The following is a 17,191-nucleotide window of genomic DNA, read 5'->3' as shown; positions in this document are numbered from 1 at the left end:
AGACTGTCCTATCTCACTTATCTCTGATTGGTTAGTAGGATGCCAGTGACCCCGACCGTCAACCAAGATAATAAAATGTCACATTTAAGATGCTTTGATCCCGACCTGGCTGGGTAGCTCTGCACAATCAAGATTTGGGAGTGGAAAATGGCACAAGTGATGATAGGGCTACTTTGCTTGTGGCATCTGTTGACATTTGGAGCAGCGAAGGAGAAAGCTCCCTTCTGTCAGATCCTGGGGAGTCCAGAGTTCCCTCTGCTGTCTGAGGAGGGAGATGTCATGATTGGGGGAGCCTTTTCCATCCACAGCAAAATCACACAACCTCAACTTTCCTTTACGGAGAAACCATCACGTGTCACATGTTCCAGGTAATTTTGAGCTTTGTATAAAAATCTGTACTCAAGAGTTGTGTCACAGTCAGGTATAATTTTGCTCTTTTTGTCTCAGTGTGAACCTTAGGGAGTTTCGATTTGCCCAGACCATGATCTTTGCAATCCAAGAAATAAACAAAAGCAAATTTCTTCTTCCAAATGTTTCGATTGGATACCGTATTTATGACAACTGTGGCTCAACATTAACGTCAATGCGTGCTGCGATGGCCCTGATGAACGGTGATGAGTGGACTGTAGGAAAGAGCTGTTCGGGTCAATCAGCTGTTCACGCTATTATCGGGGAGTCTGAATCCTCTTCAACCATTGTGCTGTCACGCACTACTGGACCATTTAAAATACCTGTGGTAAGAGCAATGTTTGTGCATCACTGTGTATACTACGTGCAAATTCTTCTTATTGGTTCTCTCTCTTTGTGTATTCTCAGATAAGTCATTCAGCTACTTGTGAGTGTTTGAGCGATAGGAAGGAGTATCCCTCTTTCTTTCGAACCATTGCCAGCGATCGCTACCAAAGTCGAGCTCTTGCCCAGATGGTCAAGCACTTTGGCTGGACCTGGGTCGGGGCGGTCAACAGTGACAGTGACTATGGCAACAACGGCATGGCCATCTTCCTTGCTGCAGCCCAGGAGGAAGGAGTGTGTGTGGAGTATACAGAGAAATTTCACCGGGCAGAACCAGAGAAACTCGTGAAAGTTGTAGAAGTGATTCGAAAGAGCACTGCCCGGGTCATTGTTGGTTTCCTGGCCCACGTAGAGATGAACAACCTTCTTGAGAAGTTAAGTCTGCACAACATCACAGGCCTGCAGTTTATTGGTGTGGAGGCATGGATCACTGCCGACAGCCTTGTGACTCCCACCAGCTTTAGTGTGCTGGGAGGTTCGCTGGGTTTTGCTGTGCAAAAGGCCAACATCAGTGGCCTGGGTGATTTTTTGATCAAAGATTTCTGGGAGACAGAGTTTAAATGTAAGGAGACAAACAAGGACACCAAGCCAGCATCATGCAAAGGAAACCAGGATCTAATTGAGCTTCAAGACAATGATGATGATGTTGCAGAGCTGCGATACTCCAATAACATCTACAGAGCTGTCTATGCTGTGGCCCATTCTCTGCACAGCATTCTAAAGTGCTCAAAAAGTCAGGGGTGTGACAGGACAATAAAGGTTACTCCCTGGCAGGTAAAAAGGACAGATTACCGTGCGGTTTATTAATTAGCTCTATTAATTGACATGGTGACATATTGTCTTATTGTCTTATCGTTTTTTAGGTCGTTGAATCTTTGAAGCAGGTCAATTTTACCATTAATAACGGAGACCAGGTGTGGTTTGACAGCACTGGAGCAGCTGTGGCTAGGTATGAGGTGGTGAACTGGCAGCGTGGATCAGAGGACTCTGTCCAATTTAAAACTGTCGGCTATTATGATGCCTCCCTACCTCCCGGACAGAAGTTTGTCCTCAATACTGAAGCCATCTTGTGGCCTGGAGGGAAGACAGAGGCAAATATAATTATTGACAGTAATGCAATGCAAGGCTTTGACATATTTCGTCCTGAATGGTTGTTTTTAAAAAATGAACATCAATCATCTTCTTTGATTTAAAGATGCCTGTGTCAGTGTGCAGTAAACAATGTCGTCCAGGAACGCATAAAGTCCTTCAGAAAGGAAAGCCAGTCTGCTGCTATCACTGCATACCATGTGCAGAGGGAGAAATCAGCAACAGCACAGGTATATGTACCACAGACCTCAGATATGGCAATTTGCATATATTGTTTTCTTTCCACACTCTATGTATCATGCTAAAGTTTGCTATTGTACAGTCTCTTATTTACATTTTTAGGATGTAACTGATAGAATCACAATAATAGTGAGAATTTTCCTGTTACAGATTCTAATGACTGCAAAAAGTGTCCTGAAGATTATTGGTCCAATCAAAACAGAGATGCATGTGTGCTGAAAAATGTCGAGTTCCTCTACTTCACTGAGGTTATGGGTATAATCCTTGTATTTTTTACTTTGTTCGGTGTGTTCCTTACTTTAATTGTGGCCACTCTTTTCTTGGTGAATAAAGACTCTCCCTTGGTGAAAGCCAACAACTCTGAGCTGAGCTTCCTGCTGCTCTTCTCCTTGACGCTGTGTTTCCTGTGTTCTCTGACCTTCATAGGCCGGCCCACTGAGTGGTCCTGCATGCTGCGACACACAGCATTCGGCATCACCTTTGTCCTCTGTATCTCTTGTGTTCTGGGGAAAACTATAGTGGTGTTAATGGCCTTCAGGGCCACACTTCCAAGTAGTAATGTGATGAAATGGTTTGGGCCTGCACAGCAGAGACTCAGTGTTCTGGCTTTCACACTAATACAGGTTCTTATTTGCATACTATGGCTGACAATCAACCCTCCTTTTCCCTACAAAAATATGAACCTCTATAAAGAGAAGATTATTCTTGAATGTACCCTTGGATCACCTGTGGGGTTCTGGGCTGTGTTAGGATATATAGGGCTCCTAGCTGTGTTATGTTTTGTACTTGCTTTTTTGGCTAGAAAGTTGCCTGATAATTTCAATGAAGCTAAATTTATCACCTTCAGCATGCTGATATTCTGTGCAGTTTGGATCACATTTATCCCAGCATATGTCAGCTCTCCGGGAAAGTTCACTGTTGCTGTGGAGATATTTGCTATTTTAGCCTCCAGTTATGCGCTACTTCTCTGTATATTTGCACCCAAATGCTTTATTATTGTACTCAAACCTGAACTGAACACAAAAAAACATCTGATGGGGAAAACGGGATCCGATTAAATGCAAGTGAACGTTTTTTTTTTCAAAGTTAATTCAACATTGTTGACTGGCAGTTAAACTCTTGCTTTTTTGTTGTTGTAATATATATAAGTACATGATGTAATGAATAACACAGACAGTAAAACAATGCTTGAGTAAAAAATATAACTTTTAATAAACATGTTTTGTACTGTGTTAAACTTGTATTGTGACCACTTTATTGGACAATAGGAAAATAAAAACTATCCGTGAATCCCTGCCTTTTCATTTTTATTAGCACAATTAGGGCCTGCTAAGTAGAGATTACTGTACAGGCCTTCACATACACTGTCATCACACAAGCGTAACATGAACATGTTTTACAACAATGTGGGCGAAAAGGCTTTGTCATTAAAGAAATGCTTAAAAAGAACCTGAACCTATTCCAGACAGACTGTTCTGTCTTCAGTATCCTTAAATATACAGTAGCTAATGAAATAACAAGTATCATACCTCAATTCATTCATAGAAGTTCCATTGCAAACCCGTTTCTCTTTTTCAGGAAGATCCTATTCAAACTCAGCCACCTATAAAAATGTACATCTTGAACCTTGCCAGTGTATAACGCCACTGAATCAGAATAGGAGTTAAAGGCCTTTCCTAAGGGCACATCAGTATGCTGTGGATTGATCGAACAACTAAAAGTCACAAGCACGCATAAGATACTTCATAAAATATAACATATTAATTGAGCGTATTTTCAGGGTTTCATTCCAACATAATAAAGTGAGAATATAGGCTGTCATTAATGCATTCACATATATGCTGACAACAATTGAATCCAAACATGCTATGTTCAGCATAACATTTAGCATGTTAGCATGCTAAATAAAAGAATGTTCTTCAGTGCCGCCTGCTGGACAGGTAATATATTGTAGTTGTGATCAATCAATTCAAATAAAACTACTTCTTTAATATGTACATAAACTATACATACGTATTGTAGCCATATTAAATAACGAGTCTGACAATTCAGTGAAGCCCCAGATTAATTTAAATTCCAAAGTTCTTAGAATTTACAATGCAAACAATATCTGCAAAACTTAAGGGAAAGACTGAGGATAAGGTTAATAAAAACAGTAAAAAGTAAAGGGCATCCAAACTCTAGTCTCCTGCTTGAAGTCAGACTTGCTACATGTCCACTCACTACTATAACATCCACACAACTAAGTACAACCTGCATTGGCACTGACCATCGGCATTGTACTTATTAAGGTGTACAATCATCCAATATCGATGCAATTCTTTGGAATACTGGGCTGGGATATTATGTTTATTTTTTATTTGTTTATTGATTTTTCAACATAAAGATACATTGTTTAATATTAAATAAACACATAAAGTACGATAACACTTGTGCCCACCACCACACTCCCAACACACACACATAAACACGCCCAAGATTGAAAGCACAGACAGAGGTAGAGGGATTTTGTTGTTGGGTTTACACTGGTCCACTACCACCTGATTTGTGTCGATATTCTGCTCCAAAACTGTTCAAACAACATAATCTATATCTATACACTCTGTCAAAAGCTTTCTTCACGTGAAGATCAAATGCAGTGTCAGGGAGTACACTCTCATACGTATACTCCTTTTAGTATCTGGGTCTGAAACCTTTACAGTGAACTGCCCCAAACAAGCATGAATCAGAAGACCGATAACAGTTTTAGTTTTGGAGATACTCTTGTAGGTATATCATTATTTTAAGAATACAATCAATGCACTTTCTTACATTTTGGTTCAAATATTTTTCTGCATATATTAAGTGGGTTTCTCTAGATCATCTCCTGATAATTGAGTTAGATTTCAAGCTTTTATTTTTTTCCTTTTCATTGTTGTACACAAAGGCAAATATAAAGACAAAGGAAGAGGAGCAAATTGATCTGACGTCATCAAACAGTGATTTGTTAAGAGGCCCTCAATCATCATCACATGCAGGATTATAAAGCTCTGCCCATTAAGTTATGGTCAGTAATAGAATACCTTATTACAGAGTACAGTTTGTGTGCACATGTCACGTGTGCTTGTTAGTAGCAGATGTGGGACTGTGTCGATGTAATGTTACTCTTTGTTCTCTTTGTGGGTGTCTGTGGAGCAATGGATGACACTGCGCTCTGTGAGATGTTGGGGAGCCCAGAGTTTCCTCTGTTATCTAAGGAAGGAGATATCACTATTGGAGGAGCGTTCTCCATCCATAGCCAAATATCAAAGCCTTCGCTCTCCTTCACAAATGCTCCAGAATCTCTCATGTGTTCCAGGTAATGTCTGTCGTCTCCTTTCTCGTTTGTTGGTTTCTTAACCGAAAAAGTCAGAAAACTGTCGATCAAAACTGTTCTTACTCTTTTCAGAATCAATTTTAGAGAATTTCGTTTTGCCCAAACGATGATTTTTGCCATCCAGGAGATCAACAATAGCAGCTCTCTGCTGCCTAATATCTCAATTGGTTATAAGGTATTTGACAGCTGTGGTTCAACACTGCCTTCAATGCGTGCAGTGATGGGTCTAATAAATGGGCAGAAAAGGACTTTGGGTAAAACCTGCTCAAGACAATCATCTGTTCATGCCATCATCGGGGCCTCTGAGTCCTCCTCAACCATTGTGATGCTACAAATTTCAGGGATTTTCCAAATACCGGTGGTAATTATTTGTCAGCAATTGTCTGTTCATTTTTGACTGATGTCACCCTGTTCCTTTTTACAATAGGCTTGTAATGATCTTCAAAAAGTCAGATATTGAGTCAAACAACATTTTGCCAAAGTTTTACTTCAACTCAAATGTTATCAATGTTATGTTTTGTTTTCCCTCCTTTTCTTTTTTATTAGATCAGCCACTTTGCCACTTGTGCATGTCTGAGTAACAGAAAGGAATACCCTTCCTTCTTCAGAACCATCCCGAGTGATTACTATCAGAGCAGAGCCTTAGCAAAACTGTTAAAGCACTTTGGCTGGACATGGGTTGGGGCAGTTAGAAGTGACAATGACTATGGTAACAATGGCATGGAAACATTTATCACAGCTGCAAGCCAGGAGGGGGTCTGTGTTGAGTACTCAGAGGCCATCTCGAGGACTGACCCCCGTTGGCAGGTTGCCAGGGTGGTCAGAGTGATCCACAGTGGCAGTGCAAGGGTCGTAGTTGCCTTCCTCGCCCAGGGAGAGATGGACATTCTGCTTGAGGAAGCTCTGAAGCAGAACTTGACTGGGCTGCAGTGGGTGGGCAGTGAGTCCTGGATTACGGCAGGTCATCTGGCCACTGAGAGGTTCTCAGGAATCCTAACGGGGTCTCTTGGCTTCACCATCAGAAAAACAAAGATCACAGGCCTGCGAGAGTTCCTTTTGATGGTTAACCCAAGTCAAAACCCACATAATAATCTGCTGAGAGAGTTCTGGGAAGCCACATTTGGTTGCAGTTTCCAATCCAATCTGAATGGTCAGACCCAGTGCTCTGGCTCTGAGAGACTAGAGGACATCAACAATCCTTTCACAGATGTGTCAGAGCTAAGGATATCTAACAATGTGTATAAAGCTGTGTATGCTGTGGCTCATGCAATGCATAACATGTTAAAATGTGGACAAAATGATGAAGCGGTGAATCAGTCGTGTAACTGGAAAGATGATTTACAGATAAAACAGGTAGGTTGTCTTCAAAGATTATGTAAATAATTTGAAATAATAAACAATTCCCCTAAATATAAATTATTCAAGCTTGTTCTCTTTTGGTAGGTTGTGAAACACCTCCAAAGAGTGAATTTCACTCTTCAGTCAGGAGAAAGAGTGCATTTTGATGGAAATGGAGACCCTTCAGCAACTTATGAGCTGGTGAACTGGCAGAGAAACCAAGCAGGAGACACTGTGTTTGTGGCTGTAGGGAGCTACGATGCCTCTCTACCAAATGGAAAACAGTTTATCATGAACGAAATAAACAAAACATGGGCTGCTGAATCTCCAAAGGTATCAATGTGTTTAGTATTATATACTAATTGTGGAGGTTGTTTTTCAAAGTATTAACTTTTGTCTGAGCCATTTCCAACATGAAAAATAGCTAAATTCTGCATTGTTGAGTAAATCATATAAAAGTAAAACAAAAATTTAAAAAACACATTCATATTATATATATTTAGCAGATTGACAAGCAAAGTGCCAAGAGATTTACTTGTGATGTAGATTGATGTGTAAGAGGCATACAGCTTGAACTAGAGTTTTTGGAGACCCTAAAAAAGACGCCAATGCTGATTAAATTAAAACAAATTAAATTAATACTAGGATTACAAGGGCAACAAACTATGAGTAACTGATGAGTGGTGGTGTTGTTACAGAGGCCACAGTCTGTCTGCAGTGAGAGTTGCCTGCCAGGTTTTCGGCAGGCTGTGATTAATGGCAAACCCATCTGCTGTTTCTCCTGCATCGCCTGTGCTGCTGGAGAGATCAGCAACTCCAGCAGTGAGTAGAAACTTTCCTATCTGTAATTTAATGTGTAATATTTGTACTAAATCAATGCTCTCCAGTTTATTATAAGTGAGTAAATATAGCAAGCAATACCCCACAGTATATACGGCAGCACACCCCGCTGCTAAATTTATACACTCTTTTCAGCGAGCAGCGGCAGGGCAGCCTGTGCTTAAAATTAAAGTTATAATATTGAAAGCTTTGCTTTAACTCAAACAGGCTCTGCCGTCTACTGGACTCTATGGGTACAGTGGGTGGAGCCTGTTGAATGCACGCCCTGCCGATATAACATCGACCCAACCACATTGATCCAGAAGGACTAAAGGTTAGTCACCACAGCCCACTTACTTCTTTATAAATACGCCACTGCAGCAAATAAGTAAGGGGCCCCAGCCAACCCAGGTAGTCCATAACTGAGCTGGGTAGAGCCATGGCGTAACCCTGCAGTGTGCCAGTGTGCCCTGGTCAGTGTGCCTAATGGGGGCCGTGCGTTCAACATAACATGCCAACGCACAAACTGTCCAAAGCAGATGTAAATTTGCCTCCCTCTGCTCTGTATTGGCAGGAATATGCATCCAGTTGTATAACCCTCGGCCTGAAAGAACTCCTTAATTTTTAGGGAACAAAGGAGGGATTTGGTCTGGGTGTAGCCCACAACTGTCACAACGAAGCAACAAGCAATTGCGGTGCACCGACAGGGGGGATAGTTCACACATTTCGTATTTGAGGTCAGTGCAAGCAGCAAAGCAACGCAGCAAAGCAACGCAGCAAAACAACGCAACCAAGCAACGCAGCCAAGCAGCGCAGCAAAGCATAGCAACCAAGAATCGCAGCATCGCACAGAACCGTCGTATGCCGGAAGTAATCCCACGACTGCTAGCTTAGAATATTGGGCAGCTTAGATATCCCAATGGATGTGAGGTTGGGACATGACGGCACTGATGGGGTTCTTGAAGCGGCAGCTCCACTGGGCAAGTCACAATTTGCTGAAGAGAAAAAGGATAGCTTAGCAGTGGGATGTGCTGCCTTATACTGTAGAGTTTGCACGTATTTTGGTAGACACATCTTGATTGGGCAACTACGCTTACGCAAATTCTTTGTGCAAACGCGTGTTGTGATTTGAGGAGAGTTACCACAGTGTCCAGTAGAGGGCAGAGGGTGTGTGAGTTTGAACCAACATATTATTACTACATTTTAGTGTTTAATGTTTTTCTATTCAGGTCCGGGAGAGTGTTCCCGCTGTCCACTGGAGTACTGGTCAAATGAAGATCACAGCCAGTGTGTCCCAAAGGTGGTCGAGTTCCTATCTTTTGGAGAAACTATGGGCGCCCTTCTCACCGCTTTCTCATTGTTTGGAGCAAGTTTAACACTGGTGGTGTCATGTGTCTTCTTTCGGTTTCATCACACACCACTTGTCAAAGCCAGTAACTCTGAGCTGAGCTTCTTGCAGCTCTTCTCCTTGACTCTGTGTTTTCTGTGTTCTCTTACTTTCATAGGCCGGCCCACTGAGTGGTCCTGCATGCTGCGACACACAGCTTTTGGCATCACCTTTGCCTTGTGCATATCTTGTATGCTGGCTAAAACTTTAGCAGTGGTGATCGCCTTTAAGGCCAAAAGGCCAGCAAACCCAGCTCCTCAGTGTTCTGCTCCACTTCAGAGAACAAGTGTCCTCAGCTGTACATTACTGCAGGTGTTAGTTTGTGTGCTGTGGTTAACTCTTGCCCCACCATTCCCCTACAAAAATACAGCTAATGCCACTGAAAGGATAATTCTAGAGTGTAATTTAGGTTCACCTATATGGTTCTGGGCTGTGCTGGGGTATATAGGACTCCTGGCTGTTCTATGCTTTATCCTTGCTTTTCTGGCTCGAAAGGTGCCCGATAATTTCAATGACGCTAAGTTCATCACCTTCAGTATGCTGATATTCTGTGCAGTCTGGGTTACTTTTATCCCAGCGTATGTCAGTTCTCCTGGGAAGTTCACTGTAGCTGTAGAGATATTTGCTATTCTGGCCTCCAGCTTCGGGTTGCTCTTTTGTATATTTGCTCCAAAATGTTATATTTTACTGCTAAAACCAGAGAGAAATACTAAAAAACATATGATAGGGAGAAACCAGTGAAAATCCCCATGAATGACTTTGCAGAATAGTAACACTAAAAGGTCTGAATTTATATTTTAGTCCTAATTTAATAAAGGCATTGGGTTAATTATGATCTTGCAGGACATGCGCCGAGCAGCATTCAGACTGGCCACATTTGCAGTTGTTTAAATGCAATTAACAATTTCAGTGCATTACCATCCCTGAAGCTTAATATTCTGTATTGAATGTTGTCAGCTGCTGTGAATTAAATACCTGAAAAAGTAATAATAATAATGCATTCCATCAAATTGATCAGTGTCCAAAAATGTATTTTTCATCATTTAGTTCAAAATTAAAATCAGAAATAAAATATGTAATACTCAAGAGCTCAGATATCCCCATGGACGCTGGTTTCTGAAATCATTATTGTCAGTCATTGTTGCTTATGCTAAAAACAATGATGGCATACAAATGTAGTACTCCCTCTAATAGGCCCATCCATCTTTCAGTCACACTAAAAGCACTGTCATTGGTGGACAGAAACACAATATTCACATAGGTTGCAACCTGGCCCCTGAGGCTTTGTGATAATTAGAAGAAAAACCCTATAAAATCCTCAGAGTTAAGGGATTTTAGCTTTCGGCCTTGTGTGGTAACTATTGAGGCGAACTACAATGCTGCTGATAGCAGATCTGCTACTTCTTTCCCTTCTGGCCGTCAGAGGAGGGAAGCCTGTGTGTCAAACATATGGGACTAAAGAACAGTCTCAGTTTTCTAAGGAGGGAGACATCAACATTGGAGGCATTTTCTCCTTCCATCAGAACCCAGTCAGTGTCAATCCAGCTCACCAAGTTAACCCAGGAACAATCCAGTGTGAAGGGTAAGAGGGATGAAAAAAAAATACAACTGTAAATCTTATTACAATATGTGTTGTTTATATCAGCGTGTGTTTAAATATCTTTTTTACTTTTCACAAATTGTAAAAATATGGTCCCTCTTCTTTTTTAAGACTGGACCCAGGAGAGCTTCAATACGCGTTCACTATGATATTTGCCATAGAGGAGATCAACAACAGCTCAGATCTGCTGCCAGGAGTGACACTGGGTTACAGGATATTTGACTCCTGCCCCAGTATCCCTCTGTCCATCAGGGCATCGCTTAACCTGATGAATAGGTATGTGAGTGGGGACGGCAGCTGTAGCAAACTCTCAAATGTGCATGCTGTCATAGGGGAAACCACATCTACCTCTACAATAGGTATTGCACGCACCATGGGACCCTTCAATATACCTGTGGTGAGTGTTGGGGGTACGCAGAGTCTCTGTACACATGAACTGTCAAGTGTTTTTTTTTTGTCGTTGAATGAGAAGTTAGATAATATGATACAATGTTTTATGACGTCTCATTCATATTAGGCATCTCAAAAATAGCCATTTCTCTGTTTTACTTGTGTTTCAGATCAGTCATTCAGCCACTTGTGCATGTCTTAGCAACAGAAGAGACTACCCCTCTTTCTTCAGAACCATACCTAGTGACATTCACCAGAGCAAAGCCCTAGCAAAGCTTGTGAAACACTTTGGCTGGACCTGGGTCGGAGCTATCAGAACTAATAGTGACTATGGGAATGGTGGCATGGCCACTTTCCTGGAAGCAGCAGAAAGGGAAGGTGTGTGTGTTGAGTACTCAGTGGCTATTTACAGAACTGATCCCAGGAAGTGGTTCTTAGAGGTAGTGAACATTATTAAGAAATCCACCTCGAAGGTAATAGTGGCATTTGCTGATGGCACAGACCTTGACATACTTATTAAGGAGCTTCATGCGCAGAATGTGACAGGCCTGCAGTGGGTGGGCAGTGAGGGTTGGATCACTTATCGCTATATTGCCTCTCCAGTAAACTACGCTGTGGTGCAGGGGGCGGTGGGCTTTTCAGCATTAAATGCTCACATCCCTGGACTGCAGGAGTTCCTCGCTGACAGCAGGCCCTCCACCACACCGGGAGACCAGGGACTGGTGGAGTTGTGGGAGACGGTGTTCGGCTGCACCCTGACTCCCCAAGCAGAGACTCAAGCTCAGGGTTCAGTCGCTGCCTGCACTGGGAAGGAGTCTCTGTGGGACAAAAGCACACGCTTCACAGATGTTTCAGATGCCAGTTTACTGAACAATGTTTACAAGGCCACATATGCTGTCGCTCAAGCTTTGCACATGTTGTTTACCTGCAAAGATGGACAGGGGCCTTTTGAGAACAATACTTGTGCTGATTGGCAAAATGCTCAACCATGGCAGGTAAACATACAAATAAAATGCTGTGCCTTGGTCAAAAAACTGTATATGTTAATTATTATGTAGTTAAAACAACTTCTCTGTTTCCCTACAGGTTCTGCATTACCTAACGCAGGTCAATTTCACCACTAAGATTGGTGAAAGGGTTTTCTTCGATGAGTTGGGCAACCCTGTGGCAAGTTATGCACTGGTAAACTGGCAGATGGATGAGACAGATTACATAGTCTTTAAAACCATTGGTTTCTATGATGCCTCACAGCCTGAGGGGCAGCAGTTTAAGATGAAAGCAGATGTGAACGCTATCTGGGCAGGGGATAATCTTGAAGTAAGTAAATCTCGAAAGCCTGTCCGAATGAGCTTTCTTGAATATATTTTGAGCACAATATTCTTTTTTTTAAATACAGGTACCGAGGTCTGTTTGCAGTGAGAGCTGTTTGCCAGGCACCCGCCGGGCTTTTGTCAAGGGCAAGCCTATCTGCTGTTTTGATTGCATCACCTGTGCTGACGGGGAGTTCAGCAACAGTACAAGTGAGACTGCAGGATTCCTAGCCTTTACTTTAGCACTCATCATGTTTTTGTTGGGTAAAATCACTGTGAGCACTTTACTGGTCTATCTGAGGATGTGTGTGCTGTACAGCCTAAACATATTTATGCTTTCAGATGCAGTGAAATGTGACAAATGCCTTCCCGAGTACAAGTCCAGCGAAGAGAGGAATAACTGTGACTTGAAAGCTATTGAGTTCATCACCTTCAGGGAATTAATGGGTATACTGTTGGTCACCTTTTCTGTCTTTGGTGCCTGCTTGGCGATGACTATAGCCCTGATATTTTTCCACTACAGGCAGACTCCTATTGTCAGGGCCAACAACTCTGAGCTGAGCTTCCTGCTGCTCTTCTCCTTGACTCTGTGTTTCCTGTGTTCTCTGACCTTCATAGGCCGGCCCACTGAGTGGTCCTGCATGCTGCGACACACAGCATTCGGCATCACTTTTGTCCTCTGTATCTCTTGTGTTCTGGGGAAAACTATAGTGGTGTTAATGGCCTTCAGGGCCACACTTCCAAGTAGTAATGTGATGAAATGGTTTGGGCCTGCACAGCAGAGACTCAGTGTTCTGGCTTTCACACTAATACAGGTTCTTATTTGCATACTATGGCTGACAATCAACCCTCCTTTTCCCTACAAAAATATGAGCCACTATAAGGAGAAGATTATTCTTGAGTGTGCACTGGGATCACCTGTGGGGTTCTGGGCTGTGTTAGGATATATAGGTTTTTTAGCCGTGTTATGTTTTGTACTTGCTTTTTTGGCTAGAAAGTTGCCTGATCATTTTAATGAAGCTAAATTCATCACATTCAGCATGCTGATATTCTGTGCAGTCTGGATCACATTTATCCCAGCTTATGCCAGCTCTCCTGGGAAGTTCACAGTGGCTGTGGAGATATTTGCTATTCTGGCCTCCAGTTATGGAATGCTGTTTTGTGTTTTTTTGCCAAAGTGCTACATAATTTTATTAAAGCCTGAAAACAATACAAAGAAACGTTTGTTGAGTAAAGCGACCAGAAGAGCCCTTTGATTCATTTGTTAAATCACAGCAGTAGATTTATTTTAAATTTCTGTCTCTAATTGTTTTATACTTATACTATTAAAATGAACTCACTAACTCTTTAACTTAAATGTAAAAGCAATGTATGGCTCTGCCCAAAACTTTCCTGATAATGTCTGTATATCAACAACTCGAAACTAAGAATTAATAATAAACCCTTTAATGTAGCAAAGGTTTCTCATGTATTTGGCTCAGAAAATAATTATTTAATGTTGCATCCTTTTCAACTGTTAATATTTGTATCACTGTACAGTAGATGAGTTCCAAAGGTCAAGAATGAACCTCCATATTTAACTTTAAAATGAACAAATGTTTTTTTTTTGCATTCAAACTTCAAAATAAAATATTGTATGAAATTTGCATTCTTTTTTGTGTAGTTTTTGACAGCTATGAAAAAATATTCATTAACGCTAGAGTAGTTCACATTACAGTACAAGATGGCACACATAGTAAACTACATAACAGCGCACATTGCAGAGACATAATTACATAATTATTTTAGAATGACTTCAGGAAATCCTAATAAACATAAATATATTGAAACACTCAGGTCCTAGTCTGTCACTCATTTATTTACAACCTTACACTGTATCTCACGAATCTCATGGAGAAACAAATGTATTTTATTTGTTGGGTCATGCACACAATTCCTGTCACGCAGGTGAGTAAAAGGCAACAAGGGAATGATTTATATACATATTATAAGTATATATGTACACAATATGTCATACTAAAGAATGCGTTTCATCAGAATACTTTATCACAATTTTAGTGTTGTCCAACAGATGGCACTGAACAACAGACTCAATTCATGCATGCAAAATGTAACTGCAGCATGCAAGGGTTTAAAGTGTAAGCATGCCAACACAAGCATGGTACAGTAGTATGCTAACCAAACTCAAAAGTACATCTAAGTCTAATGAAGTACACCTGAGGCTCATTATCATACACACAAACAGTGATCAGACATCTTCATAATGAATACTGTATATATATATGAATTACTGTATGATTTTGGCACATTAACATTTCATTTTGTTTTATTTCAACCTAGATTTTAAATCATTTTTTAAGACTTTTGCATTTGGATAAGGGAATTAATCCTGCACAGTTGACAAGTGATCAAAGTAACACATATAGCACACCTGATTTAGCAAGTAATTGGGCCATGTGACATTTAATTTGGTGTTATTGTTATTTTTCATCATTTTAATCAGTTGTCATTTAATCATGTCTCTTAGGTCTTCCTTAATTAAAAACAAATAGTTGTTTGTATGTTTGTGATGACTGTTAGAAACACTTTCAACCACTCCAGAGGGTATGTCTTTTGGGGTATGATTAGAAACACATGTGGGGAAGTACAGATGCCTTAGGCCTGACCATGACTTCCACCTCAGCCTCTTCCCACTCACAAGCACACTAACAAACTAACAAACTAACAATCTCCCTCCAGAGTTCACAGTGTCTCCAGTTTGCCTCCACACCACACCTGTCCCCTCAGTTTACACTGGAACATTTCCATCAGGGCTGTTGCATCATGATTCCCTTAAGATCTGAACTGGAGAACTTCAGCCCTTTGTCTGGAACATTTGAACATGGCTTTGCTTTTTGAACTTGACAAACTTCAATAATGAATGAAATAAAAGAAGACATAGCATTGAGGTATAGATGCTTAGGATTTTTAAAAGGAATTGTTTTATACAAGATTTCCTCCCTTTCAGCCACAAGCGTATTAGTGTGGTGGGGCACTGATGTTGGCCTATACAGCCCATCTTCTGCCACCATTAGTGGTAGTAGTGTGACTTTAAGCTTGCCTGAACCCACTGAAAAAAGAAACAAAATCTCCATGGTTAACCTTGTGAAGACATTGTTGTCGCCACAAAGTGATTATTCCAAGTATACAAGCACAGCCACAAACCATCACGCACTCAGTCTTTGCTTTGAAAAGCATGGAGCTTAGTGATAGCATGGGCAATGTTGCCATCTCGTGGCAATATTGTGCAGTTGCAGAAAAGCTGCAATAATGTTAGAGATGATAAGCTATTGATGATGATGTTTATCATTGTCATTATTATTAGTAGTAGTAGTACTTTGATTTATCAAGATTTGTAAACTCAACTTATTACAAAGTTTTTTAAAACACAAAGTTTTGTTCAGGAAGTGATGAGTTGTTAAAATATTTACATTGTTTTCATCGGGTATAACTTTTAACAAAGACATATAAAAGGATCATTAATGTATTTGAGCAAATGTAGAGTTTAAAGGTTGAAACTGTACCAGTGAAGGTCTTTTTACAGTGGTTGGTACATTAATACTATAAAAACAGGAAATGGAGATTCAGCCCTGCTAATGAAAATATAAAAGCATTTTGACTTTAAGTTCACTAAAGCTGTGTCCAAATTCAGTGGCTGCATCTTCCGAAGGATGTAGCCTGAGAGGCAGGTTCCCCAGAGGACTTCTGAACCTGCTCTCCCAATAAGATGATAAAGCATCCAGATTTCCAAACTACCCAACTATAGTGTGCCTCATTGACTTAAATAAATACAAGGTATATTTACAAGCAGTTTTCCTCAAAGTGTTGTGTCCTCACTTGCTACCAAAATGCTGTGTTACTTTACATTACATAGCATACAAGCTGTCTTCAACCACAATTATTCTTTAAAAAAAAACATAATTATGATTGACTTTAATTTGCCCACAGTGAATCCAGACCTACCCACATGGGCACTTTTTCTGGGACCTGGCTGTCTGATGTTTAAAGGTTTGTGGAGGAAAACCTGTTCAGATCATCCCAACTCTGATGACCAGGTGCAGCACGACAATTATGTATCATATCATATTATGTATTATGTCATACAGCCTAATTAAATAATTAGATATATTATCCAAATTGTAGGGTGAGGAACAAATACTGCCCAAATACTGTAAACCCCATTAAAATGTAATGTTATCCAGCACACATTAGAGTAACATTTTTGTCAACAAAGCCGAAAAGTCCTTTGAATTCTTGATTGATGGTTGGAGAGCAGGCCAAGATACAGTAATTACACTAAAATCGAATGTTGAACCCTTGCCAAGCCAAAGAATCCTAATTTATACAATTCATTTTATTTCACAGTCAAGAAAACCATGTATCTTGTCAATAAGCACCTTTTGATTGCCCTGAGAATCGAACTGCTGGATTGCGTTCGGCTGTGACATGCAAGATCTTTATTTAACCTAAAGATTATATTATCTACAATATAAAACTAGTAAGTGTAGCTGGAAGTAAATAATGATTATGCTGTAGTCTTGCTAATTACTGTGAGCCGCTTGTTTTGAAGGAGGTGAGATCACTTCCCATTAAAACTGAAAATTAATTAATTTCCAACAGAACACCTGGTGAGCTCTTGTTTCATAGCCTCAGGCCCAGATGTCATCAGTCTTCTTGGAAACACTTGCTTGTTTTTGCTTGCCCAGCTGGCCCCTTGTTACCCCTCAATCCCCTGAGTAAAAGGTAAATTGGCAGGTTTAGGATGATGCCATGACACCACCTCCAAAATATACACAATAACAAGCTTAAGTGTTTCCCAGATGTGTTACGAT

The 17,191-nt window shown here is 40.7% G+C and overlaps 3 protein-coding genes across 3 annotated transcripts; all 3 read left to right on the top strand.

Moving 5' to 3' along the window:
- The first annotated feature begins 210 nt into the window (after positions 1–210).
- On the top strand, positions 211–3,179 carry LOC142959268 (extracellular calcium-sensing receptor-like). The gene is made up of 6 exons (XM_076100510.1): positions 211–368; positions 448–736; positions 817–1,566; positions 1,656–1,883; positions 1,988–2,111; positions 2,272–3,179. Exons 1-6 carry the CDS (start codon positions 280–282, stop codon positions 3,177–3,179), a joined length of 2,388 nt encoding a protein of 795 aa, XP_075956625.1. The 5' UTR covers positions 211–279.
- Positions 3,180–5,237: 2,058 nt separating this feature from the next.
- On the top strand, positions 5,238–9,761 carry LOC142959266 (extracellular calcium-sensing receptor-like). Its single transcript, XM_076100508.1, has 6 exons — positions 5,238–5,458; positions 5,549–5,837; positions 6,023–6,829; positions 6,920–7,147; positions 7,513–7,636; positions 8,863–9,761. The coding sequence occupies exons 1-6, from the start codon at positions 5,238–5,240 to the stop codon at positions 9,759–9,761; spliced, it is 2,568 nt and encodes an 855-aa protein (XP_075956623.1).
- Positions 9,762–10,498: 737 nt separating this feature from the next.
- Positions 10,499–13,576, top strand: LOC142959267 (extracellular calcium-sensing receptor-like). Its single transcript, XM_076100509.1, has 6 exons — positions 10,499–10,602; positions 10,732–11,017; positions 11,181–12,005; positions 12,097–12,327; positions 12,407–12,530; positions 12,663–13,576. Exons 2-6 carry the CDS (start codon positions 10,766–10,768, stop codon positions 13,574–13,576), a joined length of 2,346 nt encoding a protein of 781 aa, XP_075956624.1. The 5' UTR covers positions 10,499–10,602; positions 10,732–10,765.
- Positions 13,577–17,191: the final 3,615 nt, after the last annotated feature.

The sequence above is a fragment of the Anarhichas minor genome, unplaced genomic scaffold, assembly GCF_050575085.1.
Source record: "Anarhichas minor isolate MPS153535 unplaced genomic scaffold, ASM5057508v1 ptg000026l, whole genome shotgun sequence".
NCBI lineage: Eukaryota > Metazoa > Chordata > Actinopteri > Perciformes > Anarhichadidae > Anarhichas > Anarhichas minor.
The sequence above is the reverse complement of the archived record's forward strand: the minus strand, read 5'-3'. Positions and strand labels throughout refer to the sequence as shown.

Excerpts from the sequence above, each read along its gene's own strand:
- LOC142959268 (XM_076100510.1), top strand. The coding sequence starts at position 280 with ATGATTGGGGGAGCCTTTTCCATCCACAGCAAAATCACACAACCTCAA. Across the intron at positions 737-816 it reads GACCATTTAAAATACCTGTG|ATAAGTCATTCAGCTACTTG; the intron begins GTAAGAGCAATG and ends GTGTATTCTCAG. Across the intron at positions 1,567-1,655 it reads TAAAGGTTACTCCCTGGCAG|GTCGTTGAATCTTTGAAGCA; the intron begins GTAAAAAGGACA and ends ATCGTTTTTTAG.
- LOC142959267 (XM_076100509.1), top strand. The coding sequence starts at position 10,766 with ATGATATTTGCCATAGAGGAGATCAACAACAGCTCAGATCTGCTGCCA. Across the intron at positions 11,018-11,180 it reads GACCCTTCAATATACCTGTG|ATCAGTCATTCAGCCACTTG; the intron begins GTGAGTGTTGGG and ends CTTGTGTTTCAG. Across the intron at positions 12,328-12,406 it reads GGGCAGGGGATAATCTTGAA|GTACCGAGGTCTGTTTGCAG; the intron begins GTAAGTAAATCT and ends TTTTAAATACAG.
- LOC142959266 (XM_076100508.1), top strand. The coding sequence starts at position 5,238 with ATGTGGGACTGTGTCGATGTAATGTTACTCTTTGTTCTCTTTGTGGGT. Across the intron at positions 6,830-6,919 it reads ATGATTTACAGATAAAACAG|GTTGTGAAACACCTCCAAAG; the intron begins GTAGGTTGTCTT and ends CTCTTTTGGTAG. Across the intron at positions 7,637-8,862 it reads AGAGATCAGCAACTCCAGCA|GTCCGGGAGAGTGTTCCCGC; the intron begins GTGAGTAGAAAC and ends TTTTCTATTCAG.